Source organism: Gopherus evgoodei, chromosome 2 (assembly GCF_007399415.2).
Source record: "Gopherus evgoodei ecotype Sinaloan lineage chromosome 2, rGopEvg1_v1.p, whole genome shotgun sequence".
NCBI classification, from domain to species: Eukaryota; Metazoa; Chordata; order Testudines; family Testudinidae; genus Gopherus; species Gopherus evgoodei.
In genome coordinates, this window is record NC_044323.1 from 46,499,726 (window position 1) to 46,519,802 (window position 20,077).

At 41.5% G+C, this 20,077-nt stretch overlaps 1 protein-coding gene across 2 annotated transcripts in view; it reads left to right on the plus strand.

The window, feature by feature from the left end:
* Window positions 1-20,077, plus strand: part of VPS50 (VPS50 subunit of EARP/GARPII complex) — a 177,751-nt gene that overhangs the window by 103,431 nt on the left and 54,243 nt on the right. For both annotated transcript variants that reach the window (XM_030550571.1, XM_030550572.1), the window contains exons 19-20: window positions 6,730-6,848; window positions 10,378-10,484. In XM_030550571.1, the coding sequence (XP_030406431.1) occupies window positions 6,730-6,848; window positions 10,378-10,484 (226 nt within the window). The remainder of the gene's footprint in view (window positions 1-6,729; window positions 6,849-10,377; window positions 10,485-20,077) is intronic.

Sequence of the window (20,077 nt, forward strand, 5' to 3'; positions counted from 1 at the left end):
TTTCTCAGTACTAGAGGAGGGGATTCGTGTTGACTTCCAGAGGGATGCTCCTTACCTATGCCAAAGTACTCAGTGCCTGCTGGAACTGGGAGCAGGAGCGGCGCCAGGGTTTTTGGTGCCCTAGGTGAGGGGTCCTTCCGCGCTCCCGGTCGTTGGTGGCAATTCTGTGGTGGGGGGGTCCTTCTGCAGCTCCCGGTCTTCACTTGCTCCGGGACCTGCTACCAAAATGCCCTGAAGGACCTGCCGCAGAATTGCCGCTGAAGACCCAGAGTGCAGAAGGACCCCCTGCCGCCGAATTGCCGCCGAGGGTGGCAAAATGCTGACCCCCTCCCCCCAAATCCTAGCTCCCTAGTGTTGGCAAGGCCATGCCAGGGCCTTGGTCGCCTAAATGAAAGCGCCGGCCCTGACTGGGAGGGTTCAGAAGGTGGATATGCAGGGGGGCCTCCATGAGAATGTGATGCAGTCTCATTCTGTCCTTTTTGGGTTAGGGTTTGAAGTCCCTGCAAATCTGGCAGTGATCTTGAGTGTGACCCTTACTTAAGCACTTCAAGCAGGTGGAATGAGGGTCACTCACTGGTACAGACTTCTTGGAGCTGGCACAAGGCTTAAAACCCAGACACCAAGGCATACCGCCATAATGGGTGGAGTACCCTGTGAATAAGAGGAGACGACTCTGCAGGAAAAATAACAAAGAATACTTTATGCTAATCTAACACTAATGAATACCACTAAATGAACTATTCACAGAGAGGAAGATAATTGCTCTGCAAAGGGAGAAACTTGCAATAGCGAGCCAAAGCACTCAGACTACCAATCACAGGAGGTTACAAGGAACTCGGGCGAGGGAGGGGGGTCTGGGGAGGCTCTGCCCTTTAAACCATTGTGAAGCAGTATGAGGTGACTGAGGGTGCACATGCTACCCCAATGGGTACCACCAAAGGAAAAATCTCCAACTCTGGAGCTATGCACTACTTGAAGTGGAATGGACATGTGCAATCACTTAACGAACAACAAGAACTGAACAGCTTAGTGTAAAAAATTTTTCCCCCCCTAAGGCCCAGTCCAGTACCTTATCCACTTGACTAGCCTTCCTCCATTCCCCACAAAGTATTACAAAGAGCTGACATAGCTGATATTTTAAAAAGATCAGGATTTATATTGTATAATACAGCTCTAAAGAAAAAACATTGGTTCAGGCAAAAGGGAAAATATCTTTCTATGGGGCAGGGAGAGCCAGACAGTCTTGTTATGTTGCAGTTTCTGCATTGATCATTTTTTAGGGCACACTTTTTAGCACTTAAGTTTGTAATTATTTCAGGCAGTTTTTGCACTTTCATTTCACAATTTTGTTTGCTGTCTTCTAAAATGTAAAAGCAGTCTGTGGGGAGTATAACAAGTCTAAAGATTTATGTCAAATGATCTGTAGTGCAGTAACAGTGATTTTTTTTTTTAATAAGAAGATTTCTGTTTAACTACACAGAGGTCAGTGTGGCCAACATTTTCAAACTTGGATACCTGAAATTAGGCATCTACATCCATAGTTATCACCTTAATATGTGTCATCCATAGCTTCCTTTGAAATCAGTATGTCCTGTGAGTTCTCCGAACCTTTCTAAAAAGCAAGCCATTTGTTATAGGTGCCTAGGTGTGGATTTTAGGTTACTAACAACCACCCAAATTAAAAAAAAAAAAAAAAAAAAGCTAAGAAGTTGCGAATTAATATTTGGCATTGACAAAAGTGAATGGCTTTTGATAGCCAAAGGAACTCCACAAACTCTAACAAAGTTCATTTTGATACAGTGGAGGAGATACCTTTTTGTGTACTTAGCAAGATGTGGTTAGGCAGGACTGTGTATTAATCTACTGAAAAATGAGCTATAGTCTTTACCATCCAGAAGAGGGAAAACTGGTACTCGGTTCAGATGCAAGGTAACTTTAATTGGTAATTAACCTATCTTAACATAGTTGTTAGAGACTGTTACCTGGCGACTTGTGAAATTGTAATTACTACTAGCCACCAGGATACCAGAACTTCCTCCAACAGTCATGTATCAGAGGGGTAGCCGTGTTAGTCTGGATCTGGAAAAGCAGCAAAGAGTCCTGTGGCACCTTATAGACTAACAGACGTTTTGGAGCATGAGCTTTCGTGGGTGAATACCCACTTCGTCAGATACATCTGACGTCAGATGCATCTGACGAAGTGGGTATTCACCCACAAAAGCTCATGCTCCAAAACGTCGGTTAGTCTATAAGGTGCCACAGGATTCTTTGCTGCTTTTTCAGGGAAGTTGTGATTCTATGGTTTATCAGTTATGATTTATTATTTACTTTAAGAAACAAGTTTTTTTCCTTTAAATTGCAACCATAAACTACTGTTACTGCTTAACAGTATCATTGTTCAACTTTCCTAATGAAAAGTAATATGATTTACTCTGCAAAAATCATTTTTCAAATGCCCATATTTTATTAAACAAATAGAAATTAACACTCTTCTTTTTTTCCTTCCAGATTAATATATATGACACACAAGAATCCTCTTAAATCTATACCAGAACTCTTAACATTTACAGTCAATAAATGATCTCCTAGTTACTGGGTTTTAATTGAGCCAAGGCAGATTATTTCTGAATAGATGACTAATTCTTCATATTAATTAATTAAAAAACTCCCTTTTATCTCCTAATTATCACACCTTGGGTTAGTTTCTTCGGGCTTGTCTACATCACAAAGTTGCAGCGCTGGTGAGGGGGTTACAGCGCTGCAACTTAGGAGGTGTACACATCTGCAGGGCATCACCAGCGCTGCAACTCCCTGTTTGCAGCGCTGGCCGTACTCCCGTTTTGTCTCGGGTGTAGAGGATCCAGCGCTGGTGATCCAGCGCTGGTAATCAAGTGTAGACACTTACCAGCGCTTTTCTTGACCTCCGTGGAATAAGCAGGTATCCCAGCATACCTGAGGAAGCCTCTGGTAATCAAGCAGGTCTCCTTCCCCGGTTTGCTCTCGCGTTCCCCGAACCCCCGAGCAAGCAGGTCTCCTTCCCTGCGGTTTGCAGGGTGGATCGGAGAACGCGAGAGCAAACCGCGGCGAAGCTTGTCTCCTTCCCTGGTTTGCTCTCGCGTTCCCTGAACCCCCGTGCAAGCAGGTCTCCTTCCCCGGTTTGCTCTCGCGTTCCCCGAACCCCCGTGCAAGCAGGTCTCCTTCCCTGCGGTTTTCTCTTGCGTTCCCCGAATCCCCGAGCAAGCAGGTCTCCTTCCCTGCGGTTTGCTCTTGCGTTCCCCGAATCCCCGAGCAAGCAGGTCTCCTTCCCTGCGGTTTGCTCTCGCGTTCCCCGAACCCCTGTGCAAGCAGGTCTCCTTCCCTGCGGTTTGCAGGGGGGTTCGGGGAACGCGAGAGCAAACCGCGGCGAAGCTGGTCTCCTTCCCCGGTTTGCTCTCGCGTTCCCCGAACCCCCGTGCAAGCAGGTCTCCTTCCCTGCGGTTTGCAGGGGGGTTCGGGGAACGCGAGAGCAAACCGCGGCAAAGCTGGTCTCCTTCCCCGGTTTGCTCTCGCGTTCCCCGAACCCCCCTTGAAGCCGCCCAACAGCGCTGCAGTGTGGCCACATCTAACACCACTTGCAGCGCTGGTTGCTGTAAGTGTGGCCACTCTGCAGCGCTGGCCCTATACAGCTGTACTAATACAGCTGTAACAACCAGCGCTGCAAAATTGTAGATGTAGACATACCCTTCCTGAAATAATCTGCATTGATGTAATCGTGGTTTCCATTTATCTGAAAATGTGGTATGGCAAGGTTCTCTTTTAGAAATAATAATCATGACAGCTATTTGTTCACTGTCTGTCATATCACCATTCTCTTTTCTGTGCTGCTCCCTCCGCTTCAGATTCCACTCCTGATGTCCAAGGCCCCCCCTCCTTTAAAATTTGTTGCTTCCACAAAATCCCTCAGTGATAACCTACGTATGTAAGAAATACTGGCATACATATTATAAGAATATTAGCAAAACCTGGTTGTGCTGGTGGTTCCATCCTCTGAATCACCATGGGCATTGAGTGTCCGAATTGCTTTCTCTGTCCAGAGTGTTTGATCCACAGGGAGGAATCCTTCAGAAACCCCTATCAGCTGTTAGGATCCTTATCTTCAATGGAATCAGCATGGCTCCGTCAAGAGCTGTCTTTGTGACCCTTTGTGTGGGTTGGGGCAAAGCTGAGGTAGTAGTCGTCTTGGCGTAGCCAAGTTGTGTATTGGAATCCTGAGATTGCAGTAGCACTGGTGTAGTAGCTCTGCGGGGAACCAGGTTTTGCCTTAGAACTTGGGCTGTTTTTCTCTTCTGTGTTAACAAATAGTAGACTAGTGAGAAACCTCATTTTCTTATATAAGTAGTAGCTTAAAGCACCTCAGTTTGGATCAACTGACAGTTATTTACTAAACATATTAGGATTAAAAATTACTTTGATTCTGAAAATATCTCCGTTTAGAAAGGTTTTTTCCTCTACAAACTCTATTTGAGACATCTAATTTAACTTCAGACAAATGTTACAGTGGTTAATTAATCTCTGATTTAGTTGCTAATTTCTTAATTTAGCAATGTTCAAAATAGCAAATAGAAAAATAGCTAGAAAAATAGCAAAACTTTAGTGAATTTGCACAAATGAAATACTTATTTTTCTTCCCCTTAATTGATTATGCCTCAGCTTGTAGTATGCAGTTACCAATTAAGTAATTCAATTGCTAATCTAATAGTCTGGAAAGTTAAAATAGCTTTTCTAATTTATAAACATTTGTTATAGTGTTTTATTGTCTGCGTGGTTTCAAGCACATGTTATTTTATGAGCTCACATGTTGAGCTGTTTGAATACATTATAGCTGGTGTTCTAGGGACAATTATAGTTAAGGCTGCTGGAATATTCCCTGTTCTAAATTACTCAATTTTTTTTTCCAAATCTTTCAGTTTATCAGGCTGAAATTTTCTGGGTCTGAGGAAAACAAAATTATCCTTCACGTCATGAAGTGTCAGTATTTCATTTGCCTGTTAGCAGTGGAAGAGGTTTTCTGCAAAATAGTAAAATGTGATTTATAAAAACAAATGACAGGATGCTCTAGAAGAGCTTTAGTGCCTACAATTACTTTTTACTTTAGTTTTTAAAAATGTGATTACAGTTCACATTCATAATGTCCCTTTAACCATGACTACATGATATTCTGAGCTATATGTGCTTGGCTAATTTAGCGGTATATTCAAATTTACATTGGGTTTATTTCGAAGACGAGGGTTACAGTCTCCATATTGAATTAGGCAGGCAGATGTTTGCATGAGGCTTTCCCTCAATGTAAACGTGGGACAAGGTGCTGCATTGGTTTCTAGCTAAACATTCCAGATAAAGGATGTATTTTTTCTTTAAAAAGTAAGTATGGAAATTTTACATTAAAATACATTGATATTGTTCAGGTTGCATAATTAAGCATGCAGAAGTCAGGAAACGCTAAAATCAAGATTGTAATCCTTAGCTATGCTCACTTGTGCATTTGGTATGATTTTAGTTTCTGATTACATAATTGAAGAATATTTCATAGATTCTAGGGCTGGAAGGGACCTCGAGAGGTCATTGAGTCCAGTCCCCTGCCCTCATAGCAGGACCAAATACTGACTGTCTAGATCATCCCTGATAGACATTTATCTAACCTGCTCTTAAATATCTCCAGAGATGGAGATTCCACATCCTCCCTAGGCAGGTTTGAGAGCACAATATAGTATGCACTCTTTTTCTGGGGCTGTCTAAGGTGTATCTGTTAAAATAAGATATAAGATCACTGTCCTTGTATATTGTGTGTCATGTATGTTAATTACTTTCATGGATTTGATGTACACAGATTTGAAGAAGCTGCTTCACATGCATTTAAAGTTGTAGAAGAAAAAATGCATGATATTGTATTGTAATCCTGAGAAATATTCAGATAAATGTCAGTGTTTCTGCAGTAATCAAGTTTTTGTAACAATTGTGCAAAGTCAAAGTGGCTCTGTGTAGCATCACTACGTACCAGTCCAACAAACTGAAAAATACTGCAGTGGAAGTGTCCTGTTGAATGTACTAGAACTGATTTTAAAAGCGATTTAAATATTTTGTTAATATTTTCAAAATGTCTATAAAGCACATGCACATCATGGAAAAGATTACTTTTTAAACGAGGATACACAAAATAACCAAAAGTTTTCATAATCGCCTATTGTTTTGGTACTTTCTTACTCAGTCTAGTGGTTTTACACTGCCTTTTCTATTGCCAATATGTCGACCAATTTAGATTTTATATAAACTATGCAGCATATTACTGACTAAAAAAGCAATAATAAATTATGTCAAATATCTGAATAACATAGGTAATATTGAGGCAAGGAGGAAAACAGTGATTAGGAGAAAAAGTGATTAAAATATTTACTGTTACAGGACATCTGGAATAGAAGCAGGTTTTAAAATCTAGTTAAAGATTTTGTTTTTTGTCCATTGTCAATCTGTTATATTTGTAAGTTCTCCATATTATTAATGAGCCAGATAGACAATTTTTAATTATACACTGGGTACAGAAAACTCAGTCAAGGTACAAATAACACTGTTGCATTGTTGCGGAACTAAAAGGAAAGAAGTCACAAAGCACTACTCATTTTTTTTTAAAATGGATGTTCAGGGAATTTTTTTTTTTTTAAAAACACAGTGAAAGCTATTTTGTTTCTTTAATAGTATGAATCTGATGAACAGGAGAAGAGTGCCTATCAAGAGTATGACAGTGACAGTGATGTTCCTGAGGAGCTGAAAAGAGATTATGTGGATGAGCAGACAGGAGATGTCCCTGTAAAAAGGTAAACATACAATTATTTGCCCTTTTGTATTTCTTGCGCTATGCTTTTTAACCTTTCCTTTCTATTAAGATTTTCATAGAACCAAATACTTAGCTGTCAAATAATCTCTAATACTGCAGGCACAATTCGAACGGTATGGAACATAGCTCTCCAAAATAAAGAGAAGTTGTAAGCTGTGCAGCATTATCTGACATGTGTAGTATTGTAGCCAGGGCCTGCTCTGGCTTTTTTCCCATGCCAAGCAAAAAAACCCAACAACCCGCAGCATGGCTAGAGTGGCGAAGTGGGGGTGGGGGGAACCTGTGGTGCGGCCGGAGCAGCAAAGCGGGGGCGGGGGGGGAAATCTGCTGGGCGGCTGGAGCCAGGGTGCTGGTGGTCTCCCTGCGCTATATACATGCCCAGGCTAGTGGAGGGAAAGGGGAGTGAGCGGGGGGAGAGAGAAGGGGGACGCTCAGGGCTTCAGCGGGGCGCTCACCACACAACCCCAACCGCCGCGCTGCCTGCCGGGCGGGCTCCACGCTGCTCCGGTCGGTGGAGAGGGAAGGAAACGGGCTGCTAGGCTTGCTGCAGACCTGGTACTGGCTAGGGCAGATGGAGCGGCCAGCCCACTCCCAACAGGGCACTTTCCGCCAGCCTTACAGGGTGGCCAGAGCGACGAACCAAAAAAAAAAAAAAAAAAAAAGGCCATGCTGTCCTAGGATTGAGCGGAATGCCGCCCTGTATAATCTGCCGCCCCAAGTACAAGCTTGCTCGGCTGGTGCCTGGAGCCAGCCCTGTAGCCATGTTGGATAGTAGAGAGACAAGGTGGGTGAGGTAATATCTTTTATTGGATCAACTTCTGTTGGTGAGAGACAAGATTTTGAGCTACATGGAGCTCTTCCTCAGGTCTGGGAGAGGTACTCAGAGTGTCACAGCTAAATATAATGTTGAACAGCTAGTTTAGCATAAGTAGTTAGCACATATTAAGGGACTATTCAAGGTAAAGTGGCCTGTTATAACCCTGTAGTCATAGGATAAAAAGGGGGAATTAGTGGATTATAGTTGTAATAAGCCATAAATCCAGTGTCTTTATTAAGATTGAGTTTTAGTGTCTAGAAAAGTTATGAATTTAAATTCCCAGGCTTGTCTTTTGAAAGTCTTGTGTAGGGATCCTTTGAGGATGAGTGTTCGATATAGAGTGATCGCTTTGTGAAAATTGTTCACCCATAGGTAATAGTGTTTTTATCTTGTATCACTTCCCTATGTCTTCATTTGAGAGCACAGTGATTGTCTGGTTTCACCCACATTGGGCATGCAGTGCATTGAATGTGGTAGACCATATGTTATGACAGGCACGTGTAGGACTCAGGGATCTTGAAAGGTGTATTGTGGAGGGTTTTGGTCATTGTAGCAATGGAGATATGTCTGCAGATATTGTATCTGTTCTGGCAGGGTCTGGCGCCTCTGAGTTGGTGTGCCTCGGTCTGTGGGGAGCTTACTTCTGATGATATCAGAAAGGATGAAAGATTGTTTGAAGGCCAGAAGAAGGGATTCTGAAAAATTTCTTTTGGGATGGGGTCAATAATGAGTATGGGTTGTAGTTGTTTGATAACCTATATGGGTTCCATTGTGGGGTGGTAGATGACAACTAGGGTTGTGCAGTCAAAGGGGGTTTTATTTAAGAGTCCCACCACAACTGCAACAGCTACCACCAACCTATCCATTAAACTCTCTCTGGAACACTCCCACACCAGCATCAACTTCCTGGACACCACAGTCAGCTTCAGCATTGGAACCCTACAGACAACCATGTACTAGGAACCCATGGATCATCACACCTACCTTCATATATGCACTAACCACCCAAAACATATAAGGAAATCTGTTATCTACAGCCAGACACTCAGATACCACAGAATATCTCGGAGGAGAAAGTCCAGGGTATACACCTTAGCACACTCAAAACCGTCTTCACAAAACAAGGACGCTTCACCAAAGAAATAGATTGCATTGTACAATGGGCCTCCTAACATCCCCAAGAGAACCTTCTTCAATACAGAAATAAAATGCAGCCATCTGTAACCCAGTAATTCTCCTTTCTGTTCTACAACTGCGGGGGTGTTAATGGGCCACTTCAACTTGAATGGTCCTTTAAACTATGTGCTAATTACTTATGCTAACCTATCTGTTCATCTATGTATTTAGCTGTGACACTGAGTACATTTTCCCAGACCTGAAGAAGAGTCCCGTGTAGTGCGAAAGCTTGTCTCTCTCACCAATGGAAATTGGTCTAGTAAAACACATTGCTTCTCTCACCTTGTCTCTCAGCATTATCTGAGAAAGAAACAGTGAATGGATAGGTTTAGAAAGAAGATAGAGATTCTCATAAAGAAAGAGAAGTATTTGATTAATAGAGCATTATACGTTAACTGAGGGCTTGATCCAACAGTTCTCCATGGAGGCAGCTCCTGTTCAAGTCAGTGGTAATTATGCAAAGACAGATGGCTGCAACGTTGGATGCTCAGTTTCAATTTTGGACCAAACGAGTCAACTTCTAAGTGCTGTAGAATGCCTGTGTATGTATTCAGTGAAATGCTTCCATAGATCAAATGTATCAATTTATAATTTCAAACACTTGAGTATTGCTTACTGTTTTTTTATGGTGCCAACTCTATATCATCTAAAAGAAAACAAATTACTAATTTGTCCCTTCCCTTTGCACTGTACCAAGATAGAAATTAATTCATACTCACTAAAACAAAAAGGTACTATTTCTCGATAGGCTTGTAGGGAAAGTAGAATACTGTCATTCAGGTAAAATTAAAATGTTCTTAGTGCAATTTTCCAAAAAAAATATATTCCTGTATCATCCTTGAAACTAAGCATGTGTACAAAACTAAGGGAAGATGCTACTTAAGGGGAATCAAACTAAGTACCTGCATATACACCTCTACCCCCGATATAATACAACCCGATATAACATGAATTCAGATACAATGTGGTAAAGCAGTGCTCCAGGGGGATGGGCTGCGCACTGCAGTGGATCAAAGCAAATTCGATATAACAGTTTCACCTATAACGCAATAAGATTTTTGGCTCCCTAGGACAGCGTTATATTGAGGTAGAGGTGTATATCTAAATGCATATTGGTTGTGAAATTCTTAATGCATTTTACAGGAGTGACATTATTTTGAGGCATGGCAGATGGGGGGCTGTTTGAATTTGAGTGCTTTCATCATCTTCACTTGATTCTTCCCACTTACTTATAGTGCTTTTCATCTTGAACTGTTTAATTCTCATCTTCATTTTACAAGTGATACGAGAATCAGCTAGCACTAGTAATCAAGAGTTCCTGTCTCTAGTCCTGCTTTCGGAAAACTAGACTAGGTTTCTCTTTCTAAACATGTCTATATGCCCTAATCCAGATATATATTGGCATAAATAAAGTACATGGCTAGACCTGAAATGCATGTTATACAAGGTCATACTTTTTTTCCAGTTACATTTGTACACAGACATACATGGGTAATTTATTTTTTTTTTAATTAAGTGTTTCTCGAGAAACCCTGAGGAGCAGGAAGCGATCAGATTATAATCTCAACAAGGTGAATGCACCCATCCTAACAAACACTACACTGAATGTAATAAGACTCGTTGGTAAGTAGAATGGTTTCATGGCTGTTCTATATATATCTGAATATCATTGAAAATATGTTGGTTGGATTTCAAAACATTTTAAAAATCCTTATAGTAGAATCTCTTACTCATTTTACTTTCCTTAGTTATTCTGAAAATGATCATTCTTAAACTGAATTTTGGTCATAAAACAAATATGAATCTTGTGGGATAGTATATTAATTTTGAATAAGATTAATCACACTCCTTTGCATATGTTTGTATTGCCTATATAATGGATTAATTATACAAAGTGAGTGCATAAGGTCAATAAATATAAAAAGGGCACAGTAGAAATCTGTTTTTGTTACACAGGTATTCTGTTGGATTAATTTTTTTTATTTAAAAGCAACCTGGTTGCAAAAGTGGAGCTTGATTCATTTTTTTTTCTCCCTCTAATGCACACACATGATCTATATTTACCTCATGATCTACCACTGAGTGAAGTGAACTGTTGCTTGAAAGACTAATTCTGACCATATAGGATCGTAGAGTGTAGGGCTGGAGGAGACCTTGAAGTCATCAAGTCCAGCCCCCTGCACTGTGGCAGGACCAGGTAAACCTAGACCACCCATGACAGATGTTTGTCCAACCTGTTTTTAAAACTTCTTGTGATAGAGATTCCACAACTTCCGTTGGAGGTATATTCTAGAGCTTAACTACCAGATTAGAAAGTTTTTCCTAATATGTAATTTAAATTACCCTTACTACAGATTAAGCCCATTACAACTTGTCCTAACTTCTGTGGACATGGAGAACAATTGATCAATCTTCTCTTTATAACAGCCCTTAGCATATTTTGAAGACTGTTACCAAGTTTCCCTTCAGTCTTCTTTTCTCAAGACTAAATATGCCCAGTTGTTTAACCTTTCTTCATAGGTTAGGTTTTCTAAACACTTTATCATTTTTGTTGGTCTCCTCGGGACGCACTCCAATTTGTTCACGTCTTTCTTAAAGTGTGTCACCCAGAACTGGATGCAGTTCCCCACCTGAGGCCTCACCAGTGCCAAGTACAGTGGGACAATTACATGTGACACTCCGGTTAATACACCGCACAATATTAGCCTTTCTTGCAACTGCATCTCATTGTTGATCCATGTTCAATTTGTGATCAACTATAACCTCCAGATCCTCTTCAGCAGTACTACCACTTAGCCGATTTTTCCTCATTTTATAGCTGTGATTTGATTTTTTTTCTTCTTAAGTGTAGTATGTTGCACTTGTCTTTATTTTATTTCATCTTGTTGAATTCAGACCAATTCTCCAATTTGTCAAGGTCATTTTGAATTCTAATCCTGTCCTCAAAAGCAGGGCCATCCTTACCCATATGCAAAGTACACAGCTGCGTGGGGCACCAGGAAATTTCCTGGTGCCCTGCGCAGCTGAGTGCTGCTCCAGCCCCTGCTCCACCTCTTCTCCATGGCCCCCGTCCTGCCTCTTCCCGCCCCATGAAAGCTTATGTTCCAATACATCTGTTAGTCTTTAAGGTGCCACTGGACTCACTGTTACTCTTTGAGCAAGGTCTTTCAACCATTTCTGTACTTACCTTTGTAGTAATTCCATCTAGAGCACATTTCGTGAGTTTGCTTCTGAGAATGGCATGTGGGACTTCATCAAAAGCCTTTACTAGAATCAAGATATATCGCATCTAGTGCTTCCGCAACAGTCTACTATGCCAGTAACCATGCTGGTTATTCCTTATGACCCTATTATCCTCTAGATGCTTACAAATTGATTGTTTAATCATTTTGTTCCTGTATTTTTTTTGATGTTGATGTTAGGGCTGACTGGCCTCTGATCCTTTGGGTCTTCTTTGTTCACCTTTTTAAAGATAGGTACTATGTTTGCCCTTCTCCTTTGTACTGAGATCTCACCCATACTCCAGGAGTTCTGAAAGAAAATTGCTAATGGTTCTGAGACTGCTTCAACTAGTTCCTTAAGTACTCTAGGATGAATGTCATTAAACCCTGCTGACCTGATTACATTTAACTTATCTAAATATTCTTGAACCTTTTCTTTTTCTATTTTGGCTTGCATTCCTTCCCCCTTGTTAATTTTAATTGTAGTGAGTAACTGGTCACCATTAGCTTTGTTAGTGAAGACTGAAGCAAAATAGGCATTAAACACCTCAGCTTTCTTGATGTCATCGTTTATAAGCTCCTCTTTCCTGATAAGCAGAGGTCCTATGCTTTCCTTTGTCTTTCTCTTGCTCCTAATCTATTTAAAAACCCTCCTTTTTATTGCCTTTAATGTTCCTTGCTAGATTTAACCTTTCTGATTTTGTTCCTACATGCTTATGTTGTTCTTTTGTACTGCTCAGCGATTTGTCCATGTTTCTGTTTTATAGGATTGCTTTTTGATTTTCAGGTCATTAAAGAGCGCCTGATGGAATCATACTGGTTGAACCCTACCAAATTCACAGTCCATTTTGACCAATTTCGTAGCCAGAGGATTTTTTAATTGGTCAATTTCATGTTTTTAGATGTTTATATGTGAAATTTCACAGTGTTGGATGTTATAACCGTGGGGGTCCCAACCCAAAAGGTCTGATCTCCTTCTCCTCCTCCTCCTCCCAAGCTGCCCTGCAAGGGAAGGATGGAATGAGTCCTATCCCTCCCCAGCCCCGCAGGGACTCGTAGCTAGGAGCCTCCCCTTTGAGGTGCTCCCAGCAGCAGAGGGAGAGCAGACCCTCCTCCATAAGCTTCCTCCAGCTGCAAGAACTTCCAGGGCTGCTGCCCAGCCCCAGAGCTTCCTGCAGCAGGGGGAGGCACTCCGAGGTGGGTCTGATCTCCCTCCCCAGCCCAGCATGTACTTGTAGTTACAAGCACACCCCCTCCACAGCTGGGGCACTCCCAGCAGCAGGGGGAGATCAGATTTCATGGGGATGGCTAATTTCATGGTTCATGACACGTTTTTGCCAGACATAAAATTGATAGGGCCCTACATATTGGTCTCACTATTCTTCCTGTCTTTCCTTAGTATTGAGATAGTTTGCAGTTGTGGCTTTAATATTGTCTCCTTAAGAAACTGCCCTTTGTCCTGAATTCCTTTTTCCTTTAGATTTTTCTTCCCCTGAGTCCTTACTCATCAGTTCTCTGTATTTGTTAAAGTCTGCTCTTTTCAAGTCAGTTGTCCTTATTTTGCTGCTGTCACTCCTTCCTTCGAATCATGAAAGCTCTCATTTCATGATCTTTCACCCACATTGCCTTCCACCTTCAAAGTCACTACCAATTCCTCCTGGTTTGTTACAATAAAGTCTAAAATGGCTGCCCCTGTGGTTACTTCCTTCCCTTTCTGGAACAAAAACTTTGTCCCCAGTACATTCCAAGAACTTATTGAAAATTTTGTGTTTTGCCATATTACTTTTCCAACAGATGTCTGGGTTGGAGTCTTCTGTTTTGGATATTTTTGTTTGTTCTAGAAATGCCTCATCCACTTCCTTTTCCTGATTTGGTGGTCTGTATTAGACCCCTACCAAGATATCAGCCCTGGTTTTTTACCCTTTTATCTTTATGCAGAGAGATTCAGCTGGTCTGCCTCCCACCTCCTTCTGGACCTCAGAACGTGTGTTTTATATTCTTGATGTATAATGCAACACCTCCTCCCTTTTTACCCTGCCTGTCTTTCCTGAACAAACTATATCCTGCTCTACCAGTATTCCAGTCATGAGACTTATCCCACCAAGGTCATAAAACTTTTATTAATAGAAAAGTGTGTTATTTTTTTTCTCTGTGCATACACAAAACCATCCAATTAATTATTATTCAAACTATTTCATCTTGGGCGAAACCTAGAAAATCTTAGCCCTGAAGGTGTTAAGAACAACAGCTGAAAACATAGATATAAATTGAAATATGTATTCAGCCTTAATTTTACAGTATTAGTTCCCCCTATAACAGTAGTAAATGTAGTATAATATTCCTTTTAAAAGTAATGAAATATTAATATAATGAGAGAGCACTACAGTGAGTTGCTACCTAACCTTAACTGTGAAGTATGGGGAAATTTGGGTGTATGTGCATATTATGTGGAATAGCAAAATGTGTACTACTGATGTATTACAGTAAGACTGTTTTATGAAGATGTTTTTGGTGCTTTGTTACAAATTTTTTTTTGAGGGAAAGGTTTCCATAATATGGAAAATTGCTTTTGCTTTGCTAGAGGAGTGCAGTTGTATGATTTTGTGTAGAAATTCATTTTAAATATGAATGCTTGCCAGTTTTCTCTCTCAAAATGTCATTAGGATTTTTACCATATAGACTTGGAAAATATGCTTGACAGTTTGATTTATGTTATGCACTCTTATGACTTTTCTAGGGAACTGATGTATAAACTAAGCACTCACTATGAGTACGTATTGGTCCAGTGACTGAGCCACTAGACAATGAACATTATCTGTGGACAGATTGCTAGTCACTTCAGGTGTCTGTATTACTTTGAGAAAATTCAGAGTTAGGCCAACAAATCTGGTCTTAATTTACTGCAGTTTAAGCCCCTCTCTCTCTTTTTTTTTTTTCTTGTGCCAAGTGTGAGTATGTGGAGGTGTTGTCTGGATTTGCTCTTGTGCATTTCAGCCAAAGTCCTAAAGTTACATCAACTTTATTTTCATCATTCTTTGTTTTTTCCCCTTCTAGAATTTATATTTAATTTGAATGTATAAAACATTGCTTAATGGTTTTAACCAAGTTCTGTAGCAGCTGCTAATGGCTGAACCTGTTTGACTGTATTAGTTCCTTATATTTGTGACTATTTACTACGATAAGAGAAGATCACTTGGCCAACAATCTTGATCCTTTAGTTTTCTTCACTTTTTTTTGTTTTCTGGAACCCTCTCTCCAAAGATAAGGTGACCAGATGTCTCGTTTTTAAAGGGACAGTCCCATATTTAAGTCCTCCTGCAGCTATCCTGACCTTTTCTTAAAAAACAGGCAAATTGTTACATTTATTGTGCCCTCCCCAACCCCCCATCAGTATTGGCGGATCCTGCTACTGGCCAGATCCCTGCTTGCCAGCTGCCCATCCAGCAGCAGGGAGTGGCGGGCAATGCGGGTTGGTATGCAAGGCTGGTGGCAGGGCGAAGATGCAGTATGCTGGGCTGGCTGCTCCCCCTGCTGGTCTTCAGCACAGCTGGCACAGGCTGTGAGCTGCAGTGACTGCTGTGTGCGGTCAGGCGCCAGGCAGCAGCCGATTATGTGTTGCCTCTGCTGCACGCCCATCAGCTCTTTGCGTGCTTCTCCTCTCCCTGCTTTGCCCCTTTGCCTCTCCTCCAGTCCCACTCCTCCTCCATATCCCCACGGTGGGGCGTGTCCCGCACCCGGTGCTGTGTGGAGAACCAGCCCCTGGTCAGAGTGCTCAGCTCACCAACAACCTGGTAGGCAGGCTCCTTCCTTCCCACATAGTCTCTGACTGGGCCAGCGCCCCGGGAAAGCCCAAGACCCCCCAGCCCAGGTTGCTGGCCAGAAGGTGTTGAGTCCTGCACAGCACTGCCATTGGGAAGCTTCACCACCACTCAGCTAAGCTCCCAAGTGTTGGGGGAGAAAACTATTTCCAGCCTGTTCACGCCCCAAACCTTCAAGCTCCACAGCAGCCCCCAGGGAAGGGGCTTAGCACCCTCTTCACCAGCCCTCTCTGCCCTCCCCCAGCCCTGGTAGGAGGAGGGAAGAGATGAACTCTGCAAATACATAGACCAGGTCATCCCTTCCTTCCCTCCCTCCCTCCTTCCCTGCAGCTGGAAGGAGGCCCCATCCCTTCCCTCCTGCACAGTGCCAAAAGGCTGCTGCTGGCCACATTGTGGTGTAAACGCTGGCAGAAATCAGGGGTGTCATAAACAGATAGCTAAGGGTTAATGTCTTTCACCTATAAGGGGTTAAGAAACAGTGACCTGCGAACACCTGACCAGAGGACCAATCAGGAGACAAGATACTTTCAAATCTCGTGGAGGGAAGCCTTTGTTTGTGGGTTTTGGTTTTGGCTTTGTTCTCTCTGGGTCCTGGATGGGGCTAGAGGTGCAACCAGGTTTCTACCAATCTCCCTGCTACAGTCTCTTATCTATTCAGAATTGTAAGAAAGAAAAGGCGGTCATAGTCTTTTAATTTGTTTTTTTCCATTTGCATATGTGTACTTGCTGGAAGTAGCTTAAACTGTGTTTCTGCTGGAGAAAGTTTCTTTCTATTGTTTAAAAGTTGAAAGACCCTGTAACTGTTTACCATCTAAAGTGCAGAGATAAACCTTTTTACTTTTTTTCTTTTTTATTAAAAGTTTTGCTTTTAAGACCTGTTGATTTTTCTCTCCTAATTAAGGCTCAAAGAAATTGAGTCTGTATATACCAGGGAATTGGTGGGAAGCAAGGAGGGAAAGGTAAATTTCCTCTTTGTGTTAGATTCAGGCAGCTTGAATCTGTATTGCTTCTGTGTGAGGGGGAGAGAGAAACTTGATCTCTCTGTGTTGTGTTTCAAGGAATTAATTCATGGTATCTCTTAGTGTACGCAGGCAGGAAAGATCTGGGAGAAGGTAAAGAGGTGGGAGGGAATGGTTTATTTCCCTTTGTTGTGAGACTCAAGGAATCTGGGACTTGGGGTCCCCTGGGAAGGTTTTGGGGGGACCAGAGGGTATCAGGGCCTAAAAATTCCTGATTGGTGGCAGCGCTACAGAATCTAAGCTGGTAATTAAACTTAGAGGACTTTATGCTAGTACCCATATCCTGGACGCTAAGGTCCAGATTTGGGAATTATACTATGACAAGGGCTGCTGGTGGTGACCCTGCATGCCCCCCTTTTCTCCCCCTCCCCCGCCCATGTGTTACCTCAGGAAGATACAGTGCCAGGTGCCAAGAGAGGTGGGTCCATCCCCAGGGACCCAGCCAGGCATGGAGAGCGGAGAGTGCCGGGGAGGGTGAGTCGATCACCTCCTCTTGTGTGAGAGGTGTGTACGGGAGAGTGTGTGTGGGGGTGTGTGTGCGCACGTGCTCCCGCCACCTCTCCCCATATATGTGTGTGGGGGGGGTAGGCGTGTGTGTGTTACCCCTCCCAGTGTGAACCCTAGAGCCTTACTGATAAGAAGAATCCAACTATGCAGCATTTCTTTTTAACAGGGGCTTAGTCAACTTGATGGTAATTTGAATGTTTGTATGTTTGCCGTTGAGCTCACTTGAGTAAGAGTAATTTTACCAGGTGTCCTGTATTCAGCATAGAGAAATCTGGTCACCCTATCCAAAGATGTAAAAATAAGGTGTATTGCTAGCTTGGCAGTTCTGTGGCAGTGTACAGCACTATTGTGCAAGGGATCCAGATTTAATTCCAGAGAACTGAAATCTTGATTCCTAGCCAAGAATCTGGGAAAGAAAATGATCTCATCTTTTAACAGCAGCCTCTCCAGGTAATTAGGGATGTGGTTTTGTTTTGTTCCAAAGGGAATCTTAATCAGAATACGGTTGGAAGTATAGTGGCCACAATGTGAAGCCTGAAAAAGTGAAGGTAGATGTAACACAGCAATGTTTTGGTGACATCCTGTGGGCTCTGGATGCATGGGACGAGCTACGGAATGAAGAAGGCATTTGGATTAATGAGGAGTTTTGCAGAATTCACAAACCAAAGTGTTTCATATTAATAAGGATTTCATAAACCAGGTGATTTCATTTAACTAGGCTATGAAGAGAATCAAATTCATGAAGAACTTTGCTTCCAAAAGAATAGCAAATATATGGCCATTTAAAACCACTGAAACAAATGATGTCTTTCCTAGCAAACACCAGAGGTAAGAGGAATCCATGGGATAAACATGAGCTAGGAATCAGGAGGTGAATTTCCCAAATGGACTGAGAGAGTTGGGCAGCCAACTTTTTGGGGTAGCCTTACGGAGTTAGAAATACTTGTTGGATGTGAGTGAATGTTGGTAACTCATCTCATTTCATGTTTATCTTTTTGTGTACAATATATTGTGGTGGAGGCTGAATGTATAAAATATAAACAAGGTATATTGTGCACAGAAACAGTGTGAATTAAAGTAGGTTCTGGTACAACAATCCATTCATTTTGGATTTCAAACCAATTCTTCAAATCACATGGTTTTCCACCAGATTAGTCAATTTGCTTTTCATAGAGAAATTAAAAAGCAGTCTTAAAACTTGACGTTCACAGATTAATTTAATCTTTGGCGCACTCATGAACAGCATATGGTTTTCATTATTCAAAAGAATGTGAATCCTGGAAAATACAGTAATCCCAAATATTTGCGCATGCGTACGTATGTGCGCGTGCGTGCACACACACACATGAATACAGCTAAGATTAGCATTTGGAATGTTGTCATACATTAAAAATACTGGAAATTCCTTAGTAACCTATAGGTAATAATTGGTTCTTTTCTGAAGATATATTGTGACCTTGACTGTGTGTCTCAAAGAGACTAATTTAGAGACTAGTATATAGTATTAGTTGTAGGAATCGTTATTTTTGTTGATTCCATGCTTATTACTATCCAATTTGGACTTTGGAAAAATCAACACAAAACTGTTTCTTCCTCTGGGCTTTCTATTGCCTCCTATCTTTCAAACTGAAAGCTTTTTTGGGAAGGAATGCCTTTATTTTATCTCATTTAGAAAACAGCCCTAACTAAGGAATCATTACCAGGTGTCCTTATAATAGAGTAGTGACAAATAACAGCATTGTTGGAAGTAACAGGAATGGCGCCACATCATCTGTTGGAAGGATGGTGTAGAATCTCAGCAGCAGAAAATTTGTAGTTGGAGAAATTAGATGATTGTATAGTTAAGTTTTTTTTCTGTTTTTCCCTCTCCCCTTCATATTGTTATGTTGGTGTCTAGTGTTTGTCAGAAAGTCTGAGAGGAAGTGAGATGTTTGGAGTTCTTGGGCACTAAGGAAATGGTTTGCTGATAACCATAGCTGTATGAAAACTCAAATACATTAGATGTTGGAAAAGTATTTACCCTTTTATTTTTTGTGATTTGAACATTTTGATATAAATTGGTACAATAAACACTGTCTTGTGTAAATTATAGTTGAGGGAAGCAAAGCAAATTTTGTACTAGCTGTACTAACAAATCATCAAATGCTAGGGTTCATCAATCCAAATTAGATAGGGTAGCTATCTGAGGGTTTCTAATAATGGCCATTGCTGCAGAAAGTGTGGTCTTTCACCTCCAAATATTTCAGAAATACAGGGAGATTATACTGCTTGCACTGTTAATAAACGTCCCAGTAAACTTTTTTTTTTAAACATCAGATATCTAACTACACTTTAGTGCATGTAGGTAACAGTATTCCTATAGAAAAGATTTGCAAACTTGGCATCATTTTAGGGAAAGGAATGAGAAGGAAATGTTCTTGGAACATTTTGTAGTGTCAAGATGCTGAGTGGTGATGTGATAAAGAAATGTTCTTGGCATCTAAAGATTTTAGAGGGACAAGACTTAAGGGGAAAGTGCAATGTATAGTCCATAGTCTCCTAGTTACAGTCCTATACTTTTGCTGCTTTGTATGTTTGTGCCAAGTATAGTGAAATTTTGACAATCAAACCTTTCCAGAAAAGAGGCATCTTTATATCATGTGCAAGCTACA